Source organism: Lissotriton helveticus, chromosome 5_1 (assembly GCF_964261635.1).
Source record: "Lissotriton helveticus chromosome 5_1, aLisHel1.1, whole genome shotgun sequence".
Classification (NCBI taxonomy): domain Eukaryota; kingdom Metazoa; phylum Chordata; class Amphibia; order Caudata; family Salamandridae; genus Lissotriton; species Lissotriton helveticus.
The window spans coordinates 916,437,247-916,461,687 of record NC_136065.1 but is presented as its reverse complement, the minus strand read 5'-3'; the positions used below and the strand labels follow the sequence as shown (position 1 = coordinate 916,461,687).

At 46.7% G+C, this 24,441-nt stretch overlaps 1 protein-coding gene across 1 annotated transcript in view; it reads right to left on the bottom strand.

The window, feature by feature from the left end:
• The window catches only part of LOC144752569 (poly [ADP-ribose] polymerase tankyrase-2-like), a 446,314-nt gene that overhangs the window by 170,782 nt on the left and 251,091 nt on the right, over nucleotides 1-24,441 (bottom strand). Inside the window, exon 14 of the mRNA XM_078640458.1 lies at nucleotides 20,110-20,207. Within this exon, the coding sequence (XP_078496584.1) occupies nucleotides 20,110-20,207 (98 nt within the window). The remainder of the gene's footprint in view (nucleotides 1-20,109; nucleotides 20,208-24,441) is intronic.

The window sequence follows — 24,441 nt, the reverse complement described above, 5'->3', positions numbered from 1 at the left end:
ATAGAAGGAGCAATGAAAAGAGCTCTGGTTTGAAGGAGACATGTAGGGCTCCCATAGATTTTACTACCTCCGTGTCTTTTTTCATTTTCTCTAATGCCTGATCCACTTCAGGCCCAAAGAGATGCTGTTTATCAAATGTTTAAGATGAATTGTTGGACTTCAAGTTTGAAACTGGAAATCCTTAACCAGGTGTGTCTTTTGAGTAACACACTAGTCTTACTCTCGAGCTACATTGTCAGCAGCATCTAAAGCACATCTAACAGAAGAATTGGAGATGAGCTTTCCTTCATGTATTAAATCCTGAGCTTTAGCTTTGTGCTCATCTGGGAAATATTGGAGCAATTATTCCTTGTTGTCCCAATGCGCTCTATCATACATGGCTACAAGGGCCTGAGTGTTAGCAATGTGCCAATGATTTGCTGCTTGGGCAGCTATTGGTTTGCCAGAGGAGTCTTAATTTTGACTCCTGGGGAGCATCCCTAGAGGTTTGTGATTAAGCCTGTTTACAGGCATTAAAGACAACAAGGTAGTCTAGGGGTAACTGCTTCTTAATGAAGGCTGGATCAGAGGGAGCAGGCTTATACTTCTTATCTATTCTGGGAGACAGAATATGAGCCTGAACAGGGTCCTTGAAAATGCCATCGACATGTCTCATCATGTCTTTGAGCATTGGGGGAGTCTGACTAGACCAGTGTGTACTACTCAAAGTTTTAAAGAAGAAATCTTCTAGGGATTTCTGTGTAGCTGTACACCATGATATTGTGCATCTCTGGCAAGTAGTTCTAAATAGCCTACGTTGTTGTCAGGAGGGAAGGCTTTGCAGGTGTAGTCTTTCCAGGGATCTACCGGTAATTGAATATCCCCATCATCTCCTCCATCATCATCATCACAATCATCATCAGGCTTTGAGGGTGGAGAGTCCTATGGTGTGATATGTAATGGTTCTAATATTAGAGAAGATGGTGGAGGTGTAGGGGAGAGTGGTGGAAGAGGAGAAGGGATAGTACCTACCCCCTTCTTCTTTAAAGGAGCCCTATATTGTATGTCCACTGACACAGGTTTGTGTTTGCGAGGCAGTGTGGTAAGAAGATGCCCTGTATCAGGATTAACAAAGTTCCTTTTGTTTAGGGTCCGATTTGGAAGGTGGGAAGTCGAAAATCAGATCTTGTGGCTAGGAAGGTGCAGCTTTCGGTTTCGGCACCGACGTCTTCAGTGCGGAAGATTTTGGCTCCGAAGGCGTTTTTGATTTTGGCATCAAGGGTTTCGGCTCCGACACGGACTTCAGCTTTGAGCTCAAAGGTTTTGGCTCCGACACAGACTTTGTCCGACTCGATCCCGAGCCGGAGGCCTTGCCAATGTGTTTCGTGCCGAGTGGGAGGCGGGGCATCAGAAACATCGTCTCAGTGCCAACCTTGGCCTAGAGGCAGAGGTGGAACTGAAGCGTTATCCTTAATTTGAGTTGGATTTGGAGGCAAGGGATATTTGGTACTCATGCGACCATGAACTTGTGGTACGTCCGAGTCCATCTCAGAGTCCGACTCCAGCACGGATAAGGGCTGCTCCTCCTCTTCCTCCTAGGCCCCTTATGCATTGAATTCTTCTTGCTCAGACCCTTCACCGAAGATGTCCGGACTGTACTCGATGTTGTGGCTTTGCATTTCACAACGTCGAGCCCGACGATCGCGGAGAGTTTTCCTAGATCTAAACGATCTGCACGCGCTGCAGTCTTGTTCGCGGTGCTCCGGAGATGAGCACAAGTTGCATACCTCGTGCAAGTAGGTGCGCGGATACTTTGCGTGGCACAGAGGACAAATGTAAATGGAGTCCTTTCCATCGACAGCGAGGTGGACTGACACGGTTAGGCCTGAAGGCCTTCCACGAGTCTTCCGATCGAAATGTAAATTTTCTTCAACAGACACGATACGCAGAGAAGTGGGATAAGCATACGAAACAATAAGGACGCGGAGCGCAGGCATACACGCCCAAACCAGATGGCGGAAAAAACAATCTAGCAATGGAATCGATGCCCATGGGCACTATCACCGAAAGGAGGAGTCACCTTACCTCGGGACTAGAAAGACTTCTTTGAAGAAAAGCAAATTGCAAACATCCGGACCCCACACTAGATGGAAGGAGTATACAAAGCATGTCATCTACAGCGCACATGCCGTGAACATACTAAATTTAGGAGCGTTTCAGGTAGGTCCAGGTCAGGACCAATGGGTCCCTTCCTTGGGGTGGGTACACCCCCTATTATGCCACCCTCCAATGGGAGGGGGCATAAGCCTCACTCTGGTTGACTGGGTCCCCCCCCAACTTCAAGATGGCAGGGGCAAAGTTGTGCTTCGCCTTGCCTCCCCCAACTGAGGGCTGGGCTTGGCAGAGGTGGGCATACCTCTCCTCCTATCTTGGTTTTCCTGCCGATTCTCCTGCCCTAAGTGGGGGTCAGATCTGGTGGGGACCAGTTGCTGGATCAGCTCACAAAGGCGGCAAGCTTTTAAAGCTTCCCTTTCGTGGTCCCTGTCCATCCTGCGGAAGGAGGCATGGCACCTCTGCCCAGGAAGTGCTTTGCTTCAGGACCATGAGCAGGAGAGACCCTCAACCCAGGGGTCCAGAAACATGTCTGTTGTGGCAGCTGGCGAGCAGCCAGTCAGCCAGAACACTTGAGCTAGGTCATTAGGTCGTTTCAGGGGGCATCTCTAAGATGCCCCCTGAGTGCATTTGGCATTAAATCCCACACTGGCATCAGTGTGGGTTTAATGTGCTGAGACGTTTGATATCAAACTTCCCAGATTTCAGTAAAGCCATTATGGTGCTGTGGAGCTCCTAATAACAAACTCCCAGACCATATACTCTTTATGGCTTTACTGAACTTACAATGTCTAAGAATGGACGTGTACACTGTAGGAGTACAGGGCTCATGCACCTGTATCCTCACCAGTGGTATAGTGCATCCACCTAGAGGGGTAGCTTACCTATGCCGTAGGCAGTGGATTGTAGGCAGTAGATTGTAAGCAGTGGATTGTAGGCACGGAACATATGTAGACTCTTCCCTTTGCTCTGCACCAAAACATGCAGCATGCAATGGCAGTGAGTGTGTTGAGGTGCAGGGCCTCTAAGGGTGGCACAATATGTGCTGTGGTCCTTAGAGGCCTTCCCTGGTCACAGTGTCCGTGGAACCCATGGTACCTTTTACAAGGGGAATACATTTAGCCAGAGAGTTGACAACTGGGTTTGCAACAGTACAGTTTTAGGGAAAGAACATAGGCCCTGGGTACCTGGTTGGCAGGAATCCAGGGCACACTTAGTCAAAGAGCATCATCATCAGGCAAAATGTGGGGGACAACCATGCAAAAAGGGGCACTATCTAACAGAAAGTACTGGGAATAGCACGCCTTCTCAATTTCCTGCTCAGGAACCAACTCCACTGGTCCTTTCTGCAACACCATCTCCTGTTGTGGATTCTTAAGGTGAGCCTTCGACAACACTAGGTGGCGATCTATGCACAGTGTGTAATCTGCAGCTCATATGCCTCGAACATATATATACATATATATAAATATATACACACACACACATATATATATATATATATATTAAAAACAACGGCTGGTATTGCGGTAGCATACACCATATTGGCTGTCTGGAATTATGCTGTATTAGCTGGGAGTGTATTTGGGAAGTACTTTGGTGTTGTGCATGGCTGACCAGAGTTGTACTTTTATTGTGTCTTGAGCTGTGGTGCTCAGCTTTGTTAGAAAAGAAGGTTAAGTGAGAGATCTTACTCTTGGGTTGTAACTGGCAGGAAGTCATGGTTTATCCTGCAGGTCCCTGATGAGTTTATGATGATCAGAAATATTTTTCTCAACCCAGATAAATATATCATGAACACACACTTTTTCAAATGACAATATCATCTATGTTGTATTTGATGTGAGGCTACAGGAAGCATGTTGTGACCAGTGTAGTGTTTTTATCATGGCTTGGGTCGGAGCATAATTTCCTTTACAGCCATGCCTATAAAATGCAGGACTAGGCGAGGACGTGCAGATGCTAGTATGATTTACCCACATACTGCATTTTAAAATTTGCTGTGATTACTCTTACGAACTAGGGGAATAATTGTAATGGTATTAAATGTATGTGTTGCTGACCCTCATACACGTTTGTCGTGGTGGGTTTGTCATAGTAATTTTTGATCGCCATTTTGTATGTGCCATTCTTTACGTGCCATTTTAAGTAGTTAATGCTCGCCAGGGGGTGTTTTTCGCTCTTACCTGCATGCCTACAAAATGAAGGAGCAGGCAGGCAGCGGGCATACCAAAGGCAAGACCATCTGCGCCCGGTTGGTGCCAGAGGCCAGGAACTCTGCCTATTTTGCAGCACATCCCTCTTTATTCAGCAGATTTGCAGCACATCCCTCTTTATTCAGCAGATTCTCTCCTCTCTTTTAAAAGCCCACTCCATTCACAATGCGTATATTCCATCACTTTTGCAGCAAAGGCTATATCTAGTCAGCACTGTTTGTTCTGGGTGAAGTCTCACTCCCACTGTAAGCAAGATTTAGCTACCATCTCTTCCTGGTCGGAGGCCAACTTGAGGAAAGACAATAATAGCTTCCGCTTTTATAGAGTGAATTGACTCTTGTTATCAAGACATTTGTGGGATGTTTAAACCATGCTTGACAATTTTCACCCCGATGTCTTGTTCCCAGCAAAGAATTGACTTCACGATCAGGTCAGCCCTGATGTGGTGATCTCCTTATCAGAGGGCTACCATATTATTAGGCGGGACAAACAGGCAAATTGAGTTGTGGCATAGCGATAGTTTATAAATCCTACTTTTCCTGCAAATCTACTGAGCCTTCCACTGTCAAATAAAAAGGGCAGTTCTTCTCTCTGAAGGTCTCTCCCCCATTTCTTGTTCACAGGTGCATTCCTTTACTAAAATCCAGATCACAATATGTGTAGATTTGGTCACACCTTAAGTATTGAAGGCCTTTAACTTCATGAAGGTGGGAGGCCAGAGCATTCACTATGATAATGTACATAGTCTCCAGGAGCTCTGCCTTGAATACGGTTTGGAAGCTATTCTTCCTCTCCGGGAGAACCCAGAGGGTCAGACTCTCCCCCCCCCCCCCTCTTTCCTCTCTGATCCCACTGACAAACTACGGAGTACCCCGAGGATCATCACTCAGCCCGACACTCTTCAACATCTACATTGCCCCCATCGTAAGACAGCACGGGCTCAGCATCGTATCCTACGCTGGCGACGCCCAGCTCATCCTCTTCCTCATAAAGAACCCAGAAGACACAAGATTCTGCTTCCAGGAAGGAATGAGAAATGGGCAGCCTGGATGAAGGACAGCTGCCTAAAGCTCAACTCTGAGAAGACTGAGGTCCTCATCCTCGGACTTTGCACCTCCGCCTGGGACAGCACCTGGTGGCCCTCCGACCTCGGGAGCCCACCAACCCAGACAGACCACGCTCGGAACCTCGGCATAATCCTCGACTCCTTCCTCTCCATGAACCACCAGATCGACGCGGACGCATCCACCAGCTTCATCTGCCTCCGCCTTCTGCGTAAGACCTTCAAATGGATCCCCCCCCACCCGACTGCAGAAAGACAGTCACCCACGCACTCAAACAGCAGACTAGACTACGGAAATGTTCTCCACGCCGGGATCAACAAAACTCTTCTACACAAACTCCAAACCATACAGAACGACGCAGCCAGACTCAGCCTAGCGACACCGCGCCACAAGCACAGGACCCAACACCTAAGAAGGCTCCACTGGCTCACCTTGAAACTCCTCTCCCACGCCTACAAAACCCTCAACAACATCGAACCCAAATACCTCAATGACAGAGTATGTTTCCATGTACCCAAGAGAAACCTCCGCTCCGCAGACCTCGCCTTGGTGGAGGTCCCCCGCATCCGCAGAAACAGAACCGTCGGGAGAGCTTTCTCCTACATCGCAGCCAAGACCTTGAACAAGCTCCCTGTCAACATCAGACGCTCCCCGAACCTACACACGTTCAGGAAGGACCTCAAGACCTGGCTCTTCGACTGATCCGGATCGGCTCCCTCCCAGCGCCTTGAGACCCTCATGGGTGAGTAGCTCGCTCTACAAACCCCTGATAGATTGATTCAGCTTTTGCTACCTGTTAAAACTGGCACTCACAAAGCTGCTCATAATCTTGACTCTATTTATTTTTCAAATCTAACAGCATTAGAGGTGGCCAGCCCTTTTTCATTTAGCAAGTTGGATCATTTTGATATTCCTGAAAAGCTATTGATCCATATGGCCTCTCACTGTGCTTCAAATCCATCATCTATGTTTCAACCATGGTCTAAAGTAAATGCACAGTTGTTGTGTAATAGTTTAGAGGAAGGTCGGATGAAATTGAGGATTGAGATTTTAGTTTAAGAGCCTTGCTACTGGGTGACCTTGCTAGTCTTATTCGACTAAGGTAAAGGCCTTGAAAACCTCTCAAACATTTAGCACCCTGGTTCAATGCCAGCCTCCTGACTCTCAAAAACAGCATAAGCAGCTCAATTGTTCCTAGAGAATAAGCTATGAACCATCCAGTAAGAAAATATACAGAGAGGCAATTCAGAAATATAACAGAGCAATAAAAACGGATTGGGCTTCCCATATTGCTAACCTAATTGGATCAGCCTCCAATCCTGCCAATTCCTTTTCACTATGATTCGTTTTTTCAGACCCTAGCGCTAAAGCCTCTTTGCCTTCCTCCACTCCTGCCAGATATATTAAATTAGCTGGCTTTTCCCCACAAATAGGATTAGGTCAATTTATGCTACATTATCTGATTCAGCTATGAATTCACCAGTTTCCTTCATCAAACCTCATAGCCCTTCACACATTCCTTCTTGCTTCCAACCTCTTTCAATACCGTCCCAGACTGAACTAGCTGAAACCATCAAATCAGTCTCAGCCAAAGCTTTATCAAGCTTCATTCACAATTGTCTACCCTTTATTGGTGGGATTGTGTTAACTTTCCATCGTGTCTGCTACTATGCCTCAGGCATAGAATCATGCAGTTGTAGGACCCCGCAGAAAATGTATACATTGCATGCCGCCAAGTCTGACAACTTCTGTCCTATCGCTTTGTTACCTTTCGCCTATAAACTGCTTCAAAAACAATCACCAGCTCTCATCTTTTATTGCGGCCCATGATATTTTTCATGCCTCCCAGTTTGGCTATCGACCTCCACATAGCATGGAATCTGCAATACTAGCAACAACAGAGGAACTTAGAAGGACGCTGGACAGGTGCAGAACCGCTGCTGTGATCTGGCTAGATCTCGGCGTGGCTTTTGATTCAGTCTCACACAACCTACTGAATCACACACAAAACTGTAGTATTAGAACTAAGACCCTGGCTTGATTTGTGTTCTTCCTTAAAGGCCGGAGATTCCTGGGTTCTTGACAAACCCTATATTTCTGAGAGGCGTACCACTGAGTGTGGAGTCCCTCAGGGCTCATCCCCAAGCCGGACTTTAATATCTAGGTTATCCCTTTGGCATACCTGGCAGAATCTTTTTGTTTTACTCTATCCTTGAATGCCGACAACACTCAATTTGTATTTTCCCTTTCCCTAGAACATAAAGGTTCTGCAGCAAGCCTTAGGTCTGGACTCCGAGCAGTCTCCAACTCGATGGGGATGAATTGTCTGCAGCTTAATGGAAGTAAAACTGAGGTGTTAATTGCGGGCAATCGGCTTACACTCTGGTCTCTGGCGTGGTAGCCAGACGAGACAGGCTCTCTTCCCTCACCTAAGCCTGCAGAAAAAGAATATTGAACTTCAGATTGACCTCCTGAACAAAAAACTAGATGGGTGTGGTTTTGGCCAACCCTGCAGTCTCAAAAAGATCTACTGGGCATTTAGCTGATCGTAAGCAAAAAGCCATAATCAAAGCAACTATCATCAGAAAGAATTAAAGGTGTGCACACCACTTAAAGATTGCTTTTTTCTCCCACATAGTTACGGACGTGACTTATCAGGATACACGCCGTAAGAAGGGTCAGTTCTCTTCCCCTCACTGGGTTCCTGTAGTGGGCACCTGACACTGACAGTTGATCCGCTTTATTTCAGGTGTCCCTTTATGCAGGGTCCTGAAGAGACCACCTATCGAAGGTGGGGTAGAAACTCAGTGGACACAATCCCAAAACAAACAATTTCTCAGCCCCTACCATTGTCTAGAAGGCTGTGATTTATTAATGAATACCGTGGTAGTTTTGTATTTTTGAAACCCATTTGTATGTCACAAACAGTCACAAATTTGATATTTAGGTTCTATGTTCACTTGGGACACCGTGCACCTTAGTTGATTTAATTGATTAACTATTTCAATAAAACGCAAACAATCATAATTGTATTGTTGTACATGTTTTTTTTTTCTCTCTCTGACATCTCTTCTGCCAGAAACATTGCCATTGAGCTAATCATTACCATTTATCGCACACATTGTCTACAGGAACCACTGTTCCTTGTTATACAGTTCATCGGTTCCTTGTTATACAGTTCATCGACAGGGCATTGCCTTTGGAGAGCGGGTGTGGGAACCTGGAGGCAAAGCTTGGGCATTTTGCGTTTTGAGCTGTGGCGAACAGGCCTATGTGAGGAAAACTCCATTCTTGAAAGTATGAGAGGAGAATATGGGGATGAAGTTCCCACTCGTGGATTTGCTGTCTCTGTCTGCTGAGAAGGTATGCAATCTGATTGTTTACTCCTGGAAGATGTTCTGCCAGGAGATATATTTTGTGGTGTATAGCCCATTTACAAATGGCTTGCTCTAGGCCTAACAGTTGGAGAGTGTGTCCCGCCCTATTTCTGTATATAGTACATAGCTGTCATGTTGTCTGTGCGGACTAGGACTGCTTTGCCTAGGAAGAGTTTGAAAAGCTTGGAGGGCTAGAAACACTGCTAGCAGCTCTAGGTGATTTATATGGAGACTCTTGTACTTTAGACTCCATAACCCTAGGATTGTGTGATTTTGTAGGTGAGCACCCCAACCAGTGAGCGATGCGTCTGCTGTTAGCACTGTCTGTGGAACAGTGTTAAGAAAGGGCCGCCCTTTGGATCAATTTTGTGAGTTCCAGCACGGCAGAGAGCGATCGATGCTGCCATCTACCAACACTAGATGAGTCAAGTGACCCTGCGACTGGTTTCACTGATTTGCTAAGAATTCTTAAAGGGGACTGTGAGGAAGATTCCGCACTCACCCGGAATATGCAGGTACGCCCATGGTGTCAGCCAAGCCTCAGGGGACTACAACGCCCATGTTCCTCTCCCGTGTTTCCACAGGAGGATGCCGGTCACCCGTTTGACCCGGAAATCCAACCCCCATACCCCGGAAGGGAAAAGCGCGAGCCAATGAGAAGGGCGCGGGGTCAGGACACAGGGGAGAGAGCAGACGCGGAAGGAGGAGGAGGTCGAGGTCATACGACGGAGCGGAAGAGTGAAGACGCAGGACCCGGTGGTGAAGACGCGGGACCCGGTGGTGAAGACGCGGGACCCGGTGGTGAAGACGAGGGACCCGGTGGTGAAGACGAGGGACCCGACTTGGAGGACTCTGGAAATCCCGAAGAAGGAGAGGAAAGCTGGTCGGAGGACTGGTGGTGTCCGGAGGAGGCTGGAAGGCGGCCGTAACTCAGAGGAGAGTTACGGCGGGGTCGGTGAGTGTAACTGGCTCGGGGACACACAGAGGGAGGGGGCGGAAGAAGACATAGCGGGAGGGCAGAGCACAACTGGGCACCACGTGGAGCCTGTGTAATGAACTAAGTCGCCCAGAATGCTTTGAGATAGAACGTACTGGCAAATACACACGGTTCTCCCTTCCCTAGACACTTAAGCTCACCATCCACACGTCCTTATTTCCTGATAGGAAAATTCAGTACCATCCTGCATCTTGATTATCCCTGAAAAGTTACAACGGTGTGGTGAAGGAAAAAATCAGTATACCTATAAAGAACCCCATTCTGACGGTTCCCCTATATTGTTTGTTTCTATCCTTCTATGAGCCTCCGGAAAAACCATCCCAGTCCAGAAGAACCAGAGGACAAGAAAACAACTTTGCAAGCCTCAAGGTCCTCCGGCTCATCCCAGGAAACGTCAGAAGAAGAGAAATCCCTAACTTCTCAACCCTTTCCACTTCCCCATACCATCAATAAACCCATTTCTAAACCCTAATTGCAGCCTCCACGCCTGTTTATCAAGCCCGCGCTCTCACAAGTGGGGTCAGAAGTGGGATTGAAAGGCAAAATGGAGGCTGCCCTCGCAAGAATGGCCGAGAATCAGGAACACCTCAGCAAAGTCATGGAACGTTTCCTGACCGTTGTAGAGGAAGACCGAGGCAAGTTACAACAGGCCATAGCTGGACAGGGACAGACTCACGAAGCCGCTATGGGCAAACTTACAGAAGCCCTGGGCCATCAACGGGGCCCTGCTACCCTGCCATCTGTGGTATTACAGCGTTATGTGGCAGGAGAAGACCCTGATTTTTTCTTTAGTAACTTTGAGCGAATGGCGAATGTAGCCTCATTGCCCGCCGAAAAATGGGGCCAGTATTTAGGTCCTCTATTGTCTGGTGACTTACAAGCAGCCTACCAGGCAGCTACCCTACAAGGGGCTGTTCCTTATGCGGACATAAAAAAATGTGTTCTGGAAAGACTAGGAGTTGACGATGAGACTTATAGACTAAAATTGAGACAAATGAAGGAAGGTCCACAAGAAACCCCTCGCGCCTTATATTTCAGAGTAAAGGACATGGCAGATCGTTGGTTAAAACAGGCTACCACCGACAAGGACGGGATCATGGCTAAAATGTATTTAGAACAGTACTCAACGTCCCTCCATCCTCCTATCCAACGGTGGGTTAGACAGCAAGCCAACCTTACCTTGGAAACAGCCGTGGAGATAGCCAGTGCTTATAATAGGGCACAGGACTTCTAAAAAGGTAGGGAAGAAGTCAGGTGGAAAACCGGTGGACATATACAAAATCCGCCTCCTAGACCCCCAGTTGCTAAAAAACCAGAACCTCTTGCGCTTGTTCCCAGTAGTCCATTACCCAGTATCCCGTTTGTACGACCCTCTGTGACAGGACCCCAATGTTTTCAGTGTGGGGGAATGGGGCACATAGCAAGGTTTTGTCCGCAAAAAGAAGAACCCATGGAGATAGGAATGGCCTGTAATTACTTCTGCTCACCCCAAGAAGACAAAAGACTGCCCCCATATAAGTGCACCGTTTCCATGAATGGACAACCTGTTACTGCCATAGCGGATACCGGATGCTTACACAGCGTAGTTAGACCCCAGGATCTTGGTAATCACATTGGTCCAATAGAAGGGATGGTGGCCATCAAATGTGTACATGGTGACATCAAACCATATCCAACTGCTCGGGTGTTGGTACAGCATCCCAAAGACTCAGGGACCTCCTTAACGGTGGGGCTAATACCTCGGTTACCTGAGCAAGCCATCCTAGGAAATGATTATGCCAAATTACCCCAGCTGTTGCAGGAGTCTTCTCTAGCTGCGGAAGAATGGCTAGCCTCCGCACCTTTCTCTACAGAGCCTGAAAAAGAATGGCCAACACCTAAAATCCGGAAAAGTCGCAGACAGAGGAGGGCCGAAAAAGGGAGAGAGCCCCTGGTGGTGCCTGTAATTCCTGTAGAGAATCCCTGGGAATCGGACCGAAACTTCCATGCTGCCCAGCGGGAAGACCCTGTCCTTCAGGAAGCATGGAACAAGGCACTTGATGAAGAAGATCCACTACATGTAGGTCCTTATTTTTTTGTTAAAAACGGCCTGTTATATAGAAAGAACAACCCAAATCAGAACGCCGAGTTGTTAGTCCCAAATCCATTCGGAGAGAAAGTATTGTATCTCGCTCATAGCCATCTTTTCGGGGGACATTTTGGGACAGACAAGACAGAAAAAACTATCCTGGAGAATTTCTATTGGCCGGGTATATATCAACAGGTCAAAAGATATTGCAGGGAATGTCCGGTTTGTCAAAAACATAGCCGCTATCAACCCCCAAGGGCACCGTTACTTCCCCTTCCCATCATAGATGAACCCTTCTCACGGGTTGGCATGGATATTATTGGACCCTTATTGCCGTCTAGAAGTGGGTGCAGATATGTACTGGTTCTGGTGGACTATGCTACTCGGTTCCCAGAAGCCATACCCCTACGCAGACCAGACACAACCAATATCGCCAAGGATATGGTTAGTGTTTTTTCCAGGGTGGGTTTCCCAAAAGAAATTCTAACCAACCAGGGAACCCCCTTTATCTCCAAAATGATGAGACATCTGTACTCAACTAGGAGTGAAGCAAATCCGAACCTCAGCCTATCACCCTCAAACAGATGGGTTGGTTGAAAGTTATAATGCCACCATTAAGACCAACTTAAAAAAGTTGTTAGATCTGGAGGCCCGTAAGTGGGAGGACATTCTTCCCTTGGCTCTTTTTGCCATCAGATGTAAAGAACAGAAAAGCACAGGGTATTCCCCCTTTGAATTGCTGTATGGACTTAAACCGCGTACCTTACTAGATATGGCTAAGGAACAGTGGGAAACAGAACGAAATAATACCAGACCACTTCCTGAATATGTTTCGAACCTAAAAACTCACTTGAAACAAATTCGGAGTATTGTTAGGAATAACCTAGAGAATGCCCAGATTGCCCAAAAGAAACAATACGACAGAGGGTCTAAACCTAGGTCCTTTCAGGTAGGCGACCTCGTGTAGCTTATAATGGCTACTTCAGACCGTAAGTTATTGGGCCAATGGCAGGGTCCCTACAAAGTCATTCAACAGGTAACCCCAGTGACCTATAGGATAGAGACAGATTCCAAGAAGAAGATATCACAAATATATCATGTGAATTTACTAAAGAAATGGGAGGGACCTGTACCTGTGTCAGTGAATAGTGCAGAACCCCAAACACCCCTGTTTCAACAGTGTTTCGATCCAGAGTTGCCTGATACGTTAGAACATGATCTGAAAAGGGTTTTACAACCATTGTCTCCGGTTTTTTCCACTTCCCCTGGAAAGACCAATCTCATCGAACATGCCATTAGAACCTCTCCAGGTAAACGGGTGAGATTAAGACCATACCGTATACCAGAGTCCCGCCGGCAGGTTATACGGGAAGAGGTAGAGAAGATGTTGCAGTTGGATGTCATAGAACCATCTAAAAGCGAATGGAACTCGCCTATAGTGTTAGTTCCAAAGCCAGATGGGTCGGTGAGGTTTTGTATTGACTTCAGGGAATTGAACAAAATCTCCGAGTTTGACACCTATCCTCTTCCAAGAGTGGATGAAATGGTGGAAAGGATCGGAAAATCCAAGTATATTAGCACACTAGACTTGTGTAAAGGATACTGGCAAATTCCTTTAAAGAAAGAAGACAGAGAAAAGACGGCTTTCTCAACCCCGGATGGGTTATACCATTTCGAAATGCTACCCTTTGACTTACATGGAGCACCTGCAACATTCCAGCGAGCCATGAATATGATACTCAAGCCCCACGAGGCCTATGCTGGAGCCTACATAGACGATATCATAATATAGAGTGACACCTGGGGTCAGCATTTGGCTCACCTCTTCCAAGTGATAAAAACCCTAGGAGTTCATGGATTAAGAATCAATCCCACCAAAAGTCATTTGGCGGCCCAAACAGTTAAGTACTTAGGGTACCTTTTAGGTGAAGGAGTCATACGACCCCAAACATCCAAATTGTCAGCCATTTCCCAGATACCGTTCTCCAGGACAAAAAAAGATTTGAGAGCCTTCCTGGGATTATTGGGTTATTACCGAAGGTTTATCCCAGGATTTTCACAAACAGCAGCCCCCTTAACGGATCTTCTACAGAAAAACATACGAACGGAAGAGATATTACAATCTCCTCCTGCTGAAGTAGTTCGCTCCTTTGAATCCTTAAAAAACTCACTAACCTCCAAATCAGTTCCGATCAGCCCTGATTATTCCCGTCCTTTTATTTTACAAACAGATGCCTCAGACCTGGGTTTAGGAGCTGTCTTATCCCAAGAAACACCCCAAGGAGAAAAGCCCATCTTGTACATAAGCCACAAACTCTTCCCTCGGGAAAAAAATTATGCTACCATTGAAAAAGAGGCTCTTGCTATTTAATGGGCAATAGAAACCCTACGGTACTATTTGGAAGGGAGAGAGTTTATCCTTTTCACTGATCATGCCCCTCTAGAGTGGCTAGCAAGGAATAAGGGTCACAATGAGAGAGTCCTGAGGTGGTTTCTTTCCTTACAGCCGTACAGATTTCTGACTAGACATAGGAAAGGGAAAGACCAAGGGAACGCTGACTACTTGTCTAGATATCCTCAGAGTAGTTCCCCTAGAAGAAGGACAGCAAGGGAAAGGGGATGTGAGGAAGATCCCGCACTCACCCGGAATATGCAGGTACGCCCATGGTGTCAGCCAAGCTTCAGGGGACTACAACGGCCATGTTCCTCTCCCGTGTTTCCACAGGAGGATGCCGGTCACCCATTTGACCCGGAAATCCGACCCCCATACCCCGGAAGGGAAAAGCGCGAGCCAATGAGAAGCACGCGGGGTCAGGACACAGGGGAGAGAGCAGACGCGGAAGGAGGAGGAGGGCGAGGTCATACGACGGAGCGGAAGAGTGAAGACGCGGGACCCGGTGGTGAAGACGCGGGACCCGGTGGTGAAGACGTGGGACCCGACTTGGAGGACTCTGGAAATCCCGAAGACGGAGAGGAAAGCTGGTCGGAGGACTGGTGGTGTCCGGAGGAGGCTGGAAGGCGGAGGTAACTCGGAGGAGAGTTACGGCGAGGCCGGTGAGTGTAACTGGCTCGGGGACACACAGAGGGAGGTGGCGGAAGAAGACATAGCGGGAGGGCAGAGCACAACGGGGCACCACGTGGAGCCTGTGTAATGTACTAAGTCGCCCAGAATGCTTTGAGATAGAACGTACTGGCAAATACACACAGTTCTCCCTTCCCTAGACACTTAAGCTTACCATCCCTACGTCCTTGTTTCCTGATAGGAAAATTCTGGAGCATCCTGCATCTTGATTATCCCTGATAAGTCACAACGGTGTGGTGAAGGAAAAAAATCAGTATACCTATAAAGAACCCCATTCTGACGGTTCCCCTATATTGTTTGTTTCTATCCTTCTATGAGCCTCCGGAAAAACCATCCCGGTCCAGAAGAACCAGAGGGCAAGAAAACAACTTTGCAAGCCTCAAGTTCCTCCGGCTCATCCCAGGAAACGTCAGAAGAATAAGAAACCCTAACTTCTCAACCCTTTCCACTTCCCCATACTATCAATAAACCCATTTCTAAACCCTAATTGCAGCCTCCACGCCTGTTTATCAAGCCCGCGCTCTCACAGGGACGCATGTGAAGAACTTGAATGGAGAACAATTACGATGCAAGACGCCATCATCCCTAGCAATTGCATGAATACACTTGCTGGTAGTGATTGGTTGGTCTGAAACGGAGTGAGAAGGGACTGAATCCTGTGAATTCTGGCTGTATTGGGAGAGGCCAGAGCTTTTTGAGCATTTATCATGGCTCCCATATAGGTTTGTGTAATGGAAAGCTGTAGGTGAGACTTCAACATGTTCACTGTAAATCCTAGTTTGTGAAGTAAGTGAATAGTGGTTTGGGTGTGTTGGAGACTAATTTGGTAAGTGCTGGCTTTGATGAGCCAGACGTTCAGTTATGGGAAGACGTGGATAGTCAGTCTTCTCAGATGGGCTGCGACTACTGCCAGGCATTTGATAAATACCATGCGAGCAGTGGTGACTCGAAACGGTAGTACTGTGAATTGGTACTGGTGACCCGCTATCATGAATCTGACGTATTTGTGATGAGCGTGATGAATTGCAATGTGTAAATATGCGTTCGTCTAGAGTAGACATAAAGTCACCCTGCTCTAGAAGTGGGAGCACTTGTTGAAGTGTCAACATGTGGAAACACTCTGACAGTATTTAGTGGTTTAGTTCCCAGAGGTCTAAAATAGGTCTCAAGGAGCCGTCCTTTTTGGGAATTAGAAAAAAATAGGGAGTACACGCCTGACCCTTGATTATTGTAATGGTACAGGCTCTATGGCTCTTTTTAACAATAGGGACTGGACTTCCCGTTTAAGCAGGTATAAATGTTCTGGTGACATTTTGTGAGAGAGTGGGGGAATGTTTGGAGGAATTTTTGGTAAGCTCCAGGCAATAACCATGCTGGATAATTCCTAACACCCATTTGTCTGTGGTGATAGATTGCCAAATGGGGAGAAGTTGCAGAAGATGTCCTCTGAGAGGTGTTAAATGACCGGGGGGGGGGGGGTCACTGTTTGTTGGGGGAGGGGGGGGATTACGTGGTGAGGAACCTTTGCCCCTACCTTTGCCGTTGTTACCTCTGTACCCTCCGCTAAAGAAACCTCTTGTAGAGGAAGATTGATTGTTGCCTTTGTAAGATGCGGTAGTATTATAGGAGGACATGGTTTATGACCCTCCACGATAGAAGGAGCAATGAAAGGAGCCACGATTAGAAGGAGACTGCAGAGTTCCCATAGACTTGGCTGCTTCTGTATCTTTTTTCATTTTTTCCAATGACTTATCCACTTCGGGCCGAAGAGATGCTCCTTGTCAGATAGAGCATTTAAACTAAACTGTTGGACTTCAGATATAAAACCAGAAATCCTTAACCATGCATGCCTTCTTATTAACACACTAGTGTTGATCTTACTAGCTGCAGTGTCAGCAGCATCTAAAGCACATGTAATTGAGGAGTTAGAGATGAGCTTCCCTTCCTGCACTAAATCCAGAGCTTTTGCTTTGTGCCCATCTGGAAGATATTGGAGCAGTTGCTCCATTTCATCCCAGTGTGCCCTATCATACCTGGCTAGTAGGGCTTGGGTGTAAGCAATGCGATTAGGATTTTCTGCTTGGGCAGCTATCCTTTTACCAGAGGCGATAAACAGTTTCGACTCTTTGTCTGGAGGGGGAGCACCCATGTAGTTTGTGAATTGGCCCATTGATGGGCATTAGAAACAACCAAGGAGTCTAGTGGTAACTGCCTTTATTAAAAGCTGGATCTGAGGGATATGGCTTATATTTTTTGTCTATTCTAGGGATGAGAATACGAGCACGCACTGGGTCTTTAAAAATATCATCGGCATGTCTCATCATACCTTTGAGCATAGGTAGAGTATGGTTAGCCCTTTGTGTGTTACTGAGTATTTCAAATAAAAATCTTCCTCTAGAGATTCCTTGTCTAACTGTAATCCATACAAGTAATTCCAGATATCCCAGATTATTATCAGGAGAGGAAGGCTTTGCCTGTGGGTGAATCCGTGTTGTAATCCTGTGTGATGCGGCTGCATCCCGTACCACTCCTGGGTCGCGCCTCCACCGACATTCACGCAGAAGGGGGTGCGATCCCGATGCGTCCCTAGCAACAGCCTTGCCAACCAGAAACCCACCCCTCTGTCCTCTGTTCCAGGAGCCAATCGGGAGACACCTTGTCACGGAAACACGTCAGCACGACCCCGGAAGTACCTCCCCCGATCAGGTTCCGGACATGGGAAAAGCCGGAAGCAGGAACCACATAGTCGTCGGATCAAGCTCGTGGCAGGAGACCCAGACTGGAGTGGCGACGGAGAAGGCGACCGAGGAAGAAGACGAGTGGAGCGAGGACTGGTGGAGTCCGCAGGAGGTGGCTGGGGAGCGGCCTCAACTCAACCAGGAGAGTTGCGGCGGAGCGCGTGAGTAACCGAGAACCGCCCCTGTAGCACCTTAAGTGCAGTGTAGATAACCCCTTCGTGTATATATTCACCCGAGAGTCACGTTATTTCCTAGTGCACTGTAATTGTTTGTAAAGCACGACATAGCCCTGTACAGCACTTGAAGCTCTTCCCATCCACGTCCCCTCTCACCATTCACAGTCTACTTCTCTGCCTCCGTCCTATCTCAATTCCGACCGACCCTTCCTTTCCCCTCCTCACGGTCACGTCTTCCATCTCACTGGAACCTGGGTGTTGGTGAGCGGTTCAAACCAAATAAGTCCAGTGGGACTAACGGCTCCTTTTTCTTTTGTTTATTTCTCCCGGAACCTCCGAGGACCAACCCAGACCGACCCCGGAAGGAACACATCACGTGACCCGGACCAGACCACCACCATCATCGAGTGGAACTGTTTCTGGTTTCATTTCCCCAAAACCCTTACGTACTTTATCTGTCTAGTGGCAAGAATAAACAAACATTGCCCACTATATCCGGCCTCCGCGCTTGTTATTCCGGCCCGCCAGTCCCACACGTTCACATCCTGTCAGGGATCTATTGCTAAAATGTGGTCCTCCCCCCCTCTGTCTCCGTCTCCGTCTCCATCATTATCATTATCACCATCATCATCAGGTGGTGGTGGAGAGTTAGTTGGTGTAATGAGAAAGTGCTCCAATGGTGGAGAAGGTGTTGCAGGGGAACGTGGTGAAGGAGAAGGAGGAGAAGGGTTAGTACCTACATTCTTCTTCTTCAAATGTATGTCGATTTATATAAAAGTTCCTTTTGTTTTGGGTCTGACTTTGGTGGTCGGATGTCGAAAATCAGATCCTGCAGCTTCGGAGGAACATTTTTCAATTTCGGCACTGAGACGGAGTGACTTTTCAGCGCGGAAGCTTTTGATTCAGAAGCAGTCTTTGATTTCGGTGTCAATGAATGGCTCCGAAGCAATTTTCGGCCTCGAGCCTGAAGGTTTCGGCTCGGTGGCTGACTTTGGCCGACTCAATCCAGAGCCGGCAGGCTTAGTGACATTTTTCAGTGCCGAGCCGGAAGACGGGGCTCCAGAAATATCTTCTTGGTGCCGACCGTGGCCGAAGGCGGGGTGGAACCGAAGGCTTTTGCTTGGGCTGATTTGGATTTTGGGGCAAGGGTTGTTCGGTATTCACGGGCCGTTGAACTTGTGGTACGTCTGCTTGCATCTCGGAGTCAGACTCCGGAATAGATACAAGTTCTTCTTGTTCTTACTTGGCCCCTTGGGAGTCAAATTCGTGCTTGGATCCTTCACCGAAGTTGTCCGACGTGTATTCGACGTTTTGGCTCTGCATTTTGCGATGTCGAGCTGACTATCACGGAGCATTTTACTTCGATCAAAATGATCTACACGCGTTGCAGTCCTGTTCATTGTGCTCCGGAGACAAGCACATGTTGCACACTTCATGTGAGTCAGTACACGGATACTTCGTGTGGCAACGAGGACAGAATTTGAATGGAGTCTGTTCCATCGACTGCGAGGTGGACCGACACAGTTAAGCCAGGCGGTCTTCCCAAAGGTTTCTGATCGAAATGGAGGTTTTACTCAACGGATACGATACGCAGAGAAACAATACCAACACAGGTAGTATGGATTGCACACCAAAGGAGGAGGTGTCACCTTACCTCGTGACTGGAAAGACTTCTTTAAAGAAAAACAATTTGCGCACATTCAGACCCAACACTAGATGGCAGGAGTATGCAAAGCATGTGATCTACAGCTCACATGCCTGGAACATGATAGTTTTGGTGTCAATATTTCTGTATTTGTTTAAAGGTGCTTGATATTTTTTTTTTTTACGTTCATCCTTAAAATGACTGTGGATGCTACAAAATACTGCATTATGGCAGCTACTCCGCATACCTAAATATCATTCTGGGTTAATTTGCTTGTCTTTACTACACTGGCTTATCACAGCATTACATATTGCTACAGAGCCTTCTCGGACTCTGGACCTAGGTTCATTTGAGGCCTGATAATCCTGTACAAGCCATCCAGGGCTCTACACTCCGCAAAGTCCAATTTAGCAATACAAACCAGGTCCAAGAGAGGCAGACCTGGAGGACGCCTGTTCAGTTATCTGGCCTCCAAACTCTGGAACTCTCTTCCGTTTGTGCTCCAGCTGGATCCCTGCAAAGCATTGCTCAGGTAAAATCTCACTTTTTTTTTTAAAGTCATCTACAGTGATGTAACTGGCACTGTATCAGCGCAGGGAAACCCTGGTTGGGAAGCTACATGGTTTACAAAAATGAAACAAACATGAGACCATACCTCTTCTTCCACCGACAAAAATTCCTTGTCATGAAGAGACAGGTCGATGAGAATAGTTCCACTGACCGATGTATTCAAATTTAAATATGTATTGAGACCTGTGAAGGCATTCGGTAAAAGAAAAACAGAGCGTTAATTATTTCCAATTTTACTGACCGCAAAATAAAAATCTTAGAATAATTCTTGTAGAAATGCAATTATCTCTTCAAATAAGTAAAGACAGTAAACCTAATCCAAGAATGCACAGAAAGGAAAATGCTACTTACCAGTATGCATTGGTTCTTGGCATGTAGAGCTGTAGACTCGTATACTTGTGCATAGATCGCCATCTGGTGTTAGGCTCGGATGTTTGCACTTTGTTTTTGTCTTGGAAGAAGTCTTTGTAGTCACGAGGTAGGCGACTCCTCCTTTGGACGATAGTGCACATGGGCATAGACTCCATCTCCAGATTGTTTTGCCATGGAGGGTTATAATGGAGTTAGTAAGAAATCGAAAAGGATGTCCATGTGTAATGTATCTAAGTAAGATAGTACAGGAACAGATAGAGGTAACCGGGAAGGCAGGTGGGCATATACAAATCTACAGCTCTACATGCCAAGAACAGATGTAAACTGGTAAGTAGCATTTTCCGTACGAGGCATACGAGCTGTAGATCGTATACTTGTGCATAGACTATACAGTAGTTACCTCCATAGCAGTGACTACCTGTATCTGTTGCAGTGGTTTGAAAAAGTGTTCTAAATCCAGCCTGGCCCACACTAGCTTGTTGTTTTGCTTGAACGTCTACACAATAGTGCTTTGTGAACTTGTGTGGACGTGTGTGGTGTAGACCAATATGCTGCTTTGCAGATGTCATCTAGGAGAATGTTCCTTAAGAATGCCATAGACGTCCCTAGTTTACGTGTGGAGTGAGCTCTAGGGGGAATGGTTAAGGTGTGTATGGCTTTAGGATAGCATATTTGGATGCATTTAACAATCTGCCTTGCAATCCCTGCTTTTGAGATAAGATTGCCTTTATGAGGTGGGGAGAAAGCCACAAAAAGTTGTGTAGTGTTTCTAAAGGATTCTGTTCTTTCTATGTAGTAAAGTATTGCTCTTTTTATGTCTAAAGTGTGAAGAGGTCGTTCTGCTACTGAGTCTGGTAGAGGGAAAAACACTGGGAGTTCTACAGAGTGGTTAAGGTGGAAAGGAGACACTACTTTAGGTAGAAATTTTGGGTTAATCCTAAAAACCACTTTGGTATGATGAATTTGCAGAAATGGTTCTCGTACGATTAATGCCTGGAGTTAACGGACTCTTCTGAGAGAGGTGGTCGCAACCAGGATAGCTACTTTCCAGGTGAGAAATTGGAATTCGCATTTATGCAGAGGTTCAAATAGGGGACCCATGAGTCTGGTAAGGACCACATTTAAGTTCCATATTGGAGAGGGTGGAACTCTAGGTGGGATTATCCGTTTGAGTCCTTCCATAAATGCTTTGATAGCTTGTACCCTAAACAAAAGACAAGTGTTACCTGTTTTAGAGATAGGCTGCTATTGCAGTGAGATGTAGTTTAATGGATGTATACATTAGTTTACATTGTTGTAGATGCAAAAGGTAACAGATGTTTTGAATGGAAGCATCTAGTGGGTTGATTTTGTTATATGTACAGTAAATTACAGATCTTTTCAACTTTGCGGCATAGCATGCTCAAGTGGTAGGACGTCTAGCCTCTTTAATGATGTTGATGCAGTCTGGCGGGAGATTGAGGTAGCCAAAGTTTAAGATGTCAGGAGCCAGATCGCAAGGTTAAGTTGACTGGGATCTGGATGCCTTATCTCTCCATGGTTCTGAGTGAGAAGCTTGGGTGAGAGACGTAGATTTTGATGAGGAACTACTGATCGTTCCAAGAGGGTTGTGAACCATGGCTGTCGGGCCCAGGTTGGTGCAACCAGGACCATTGTGAGGGAATGCGGTTTGAGCTTCCGAACCACTAGCGGAATGAGTGGGAGAGGCGGAAAAGCGTAAGCAAATTTGCCTGACCAGTTCATCCATAGCACATTGCCTTTGGACAATGGGTGTGGATACCTGGATGCGAAGTTTGAGAATTTTGCGTTTTGGTGTGTGGCGAACAGGTCTATTTCTGGGTGGCCCCACATTTGAAAGAATGGAAGCAGAACTTGAGGATGAAGTTCCCACTTGTGGATCTGCTGTCTGACGACTGAGCAGACCTGCAATCTGATTGTGTACTCCTGGGAGGTATTCTACAAGGAGGTACATGTTCTGTGGAATGGCCCATCTCCATATGCTTTGAGCTAGATTTGAAAGCTGCAGAGAGTGTGTCTCCCCCCCCCCTTGTTTTTGTATGCAATACATTGCCGTCATGTTGTCTGTACGGACCAGGACAGCTTTGTCTACGAGGAGGAGTTGAAAGGATTTTAACGCTAGGTAGAACACCCGCAATTCCAGATAAAATTATGTGGAGTTGTTTTTGTTGAGAGGTCCACATGCCCTGAATAGTATGATTTTGTAGATGAGCTCCCCAGCCAGTGAGCGATGTGTCTGTTGTCAGCACTATCTGTGGAACCGGGTCGAGGAACGGCCACCCTTTGGAAAGGTTTTGAGTGTTCCACCACTGCAGAGCGATGTGTGCTGCTGTCCACCAACACCAGATCGGTTAGCAGACCTTGAGCCTGGTTCCACTGACGTGCCAAACACTCCTGTAAGGGAAGCATCTGGAGTCTTGCGTAAGAGAGGATGATAATGCAAGAGGCCATCATCCAGATTAACTGCATGAACACTCAAGCTGGTAATGAGTGTTGAGGCTGAAACTTTGATACAAGGGCTTGCATGGTGCTTATTCTGACTGGGTTGGGATATGCTAGAGCTCTTAAAGTGTTTATTGTAGCTCCTAGATATTGTTGTGTTGTGGACGGTTGGAGATGGGATTTGGAGAGGTAGACAGTGAATCCCAAATTGTGAAGCAACTGGATTGTTTTATATGCGTGTTGAACACAGCCGCTGTGTGGCTTGGCTTTCATGAGCCAGTTGTCCAGGTTAGGGAACACTTGAATATGTTGTCGTCTTAAGTGAGCAGCCACTACTGCGAGGCACTTGGTGAAGACTCTAGATGCTGTGGTCACCCCGAATGGGAGGACTTTGAATTGATAGTGTCGGCAGTCCATCACAAACCTGAGAATTTTCTGTGAGCAGGGTGAATGGGCATATGAAAGTAGGCGTCCTTTAAATCCAGAGTGGAGAGAAAGCCGCCTTGTTGAAGTAGTGGGAGCACCTGTTGGAGAGTGCCCATAGGGAAGTGGTCTGACTGAATGTATAGATTTAATGGCCTGAGGTCCAGTATTGGTCTGAGAGAGCCGTCCTTTTTTGGGATTAGAAAGTACAGTGAATACACCACTGTGCCTTGATGAGGCAAAGGGACTGGTTCTATTGCTTGTTTTTGTAACAGGGAGAGAACCTCTTGTTTGAGAAGAGTGAGATGTTCTGAGGACATTGGGCGTTCTCTGGGAGGAATGTTTGGTGGGGCACCAGTGAGTACCAGGCAATAACCATATTGGATAATCTGTCTTACCCATTCGTCTGTTGTAATGGAATTCCAGACGGGTAGGAACTGTGATAGGCGTCCCCCGAAAGGAGTGGAATGGTCGAGGGTAGCGAGGGGAAGTCACTGCTTGGTTGCAGGGGACGTGCGGGTGAAATTAATTTTGCCTCTTCCCCTATTGTTGTTTCCTCTATATCCTCATTGATAGTATCCTCGGGAGGAGGAAGATTGATTTTGGTTTTTGTAAGTAGAGGAGGTATTCTCTGATGACATTGTTTTGGAGCCATCCCTATAAAAGGAGTGACAAAAGGAGACTCTATTAGAGGGTAGTTGTAGGGTTCCCATAGATTTGGCAGTTTCTGTATCTTTTTTCTTTTTTCAAATGAAGAATCTACATTTGGTCCAAAAAGATGTTGTTGGGCACAGGGCTAGTTTAGTATAGCTGAATGTACCTGTTGCTTGAATCCAGAGATTCGAAGCCAAGCATAGCAAGATGCTGGTGTTAATGCCACGGGATGCTGTGTCAGCGGCATCTAGAGCACATTTTATAGAGGTGTCTGTAATTATTTTACCCTCTTGAATGAGGTTGTTGGCCTTACCCTTGTATTGATCTGGTAAATGCTGTATTAGCTTTTCTAGTTCATCATAGTGTGCTCTGTCATAGCGTGCTAGAAAGGATTGCGCATTGGCAATACGCCAACTATTAGCGGCTGTGACGCAATAAGTTTGCCTGAATTGTCTATAAGCCTTGACTCCTTATCAGGAGGAGGGGCGTTGCCTGTGGCTTGTAAATT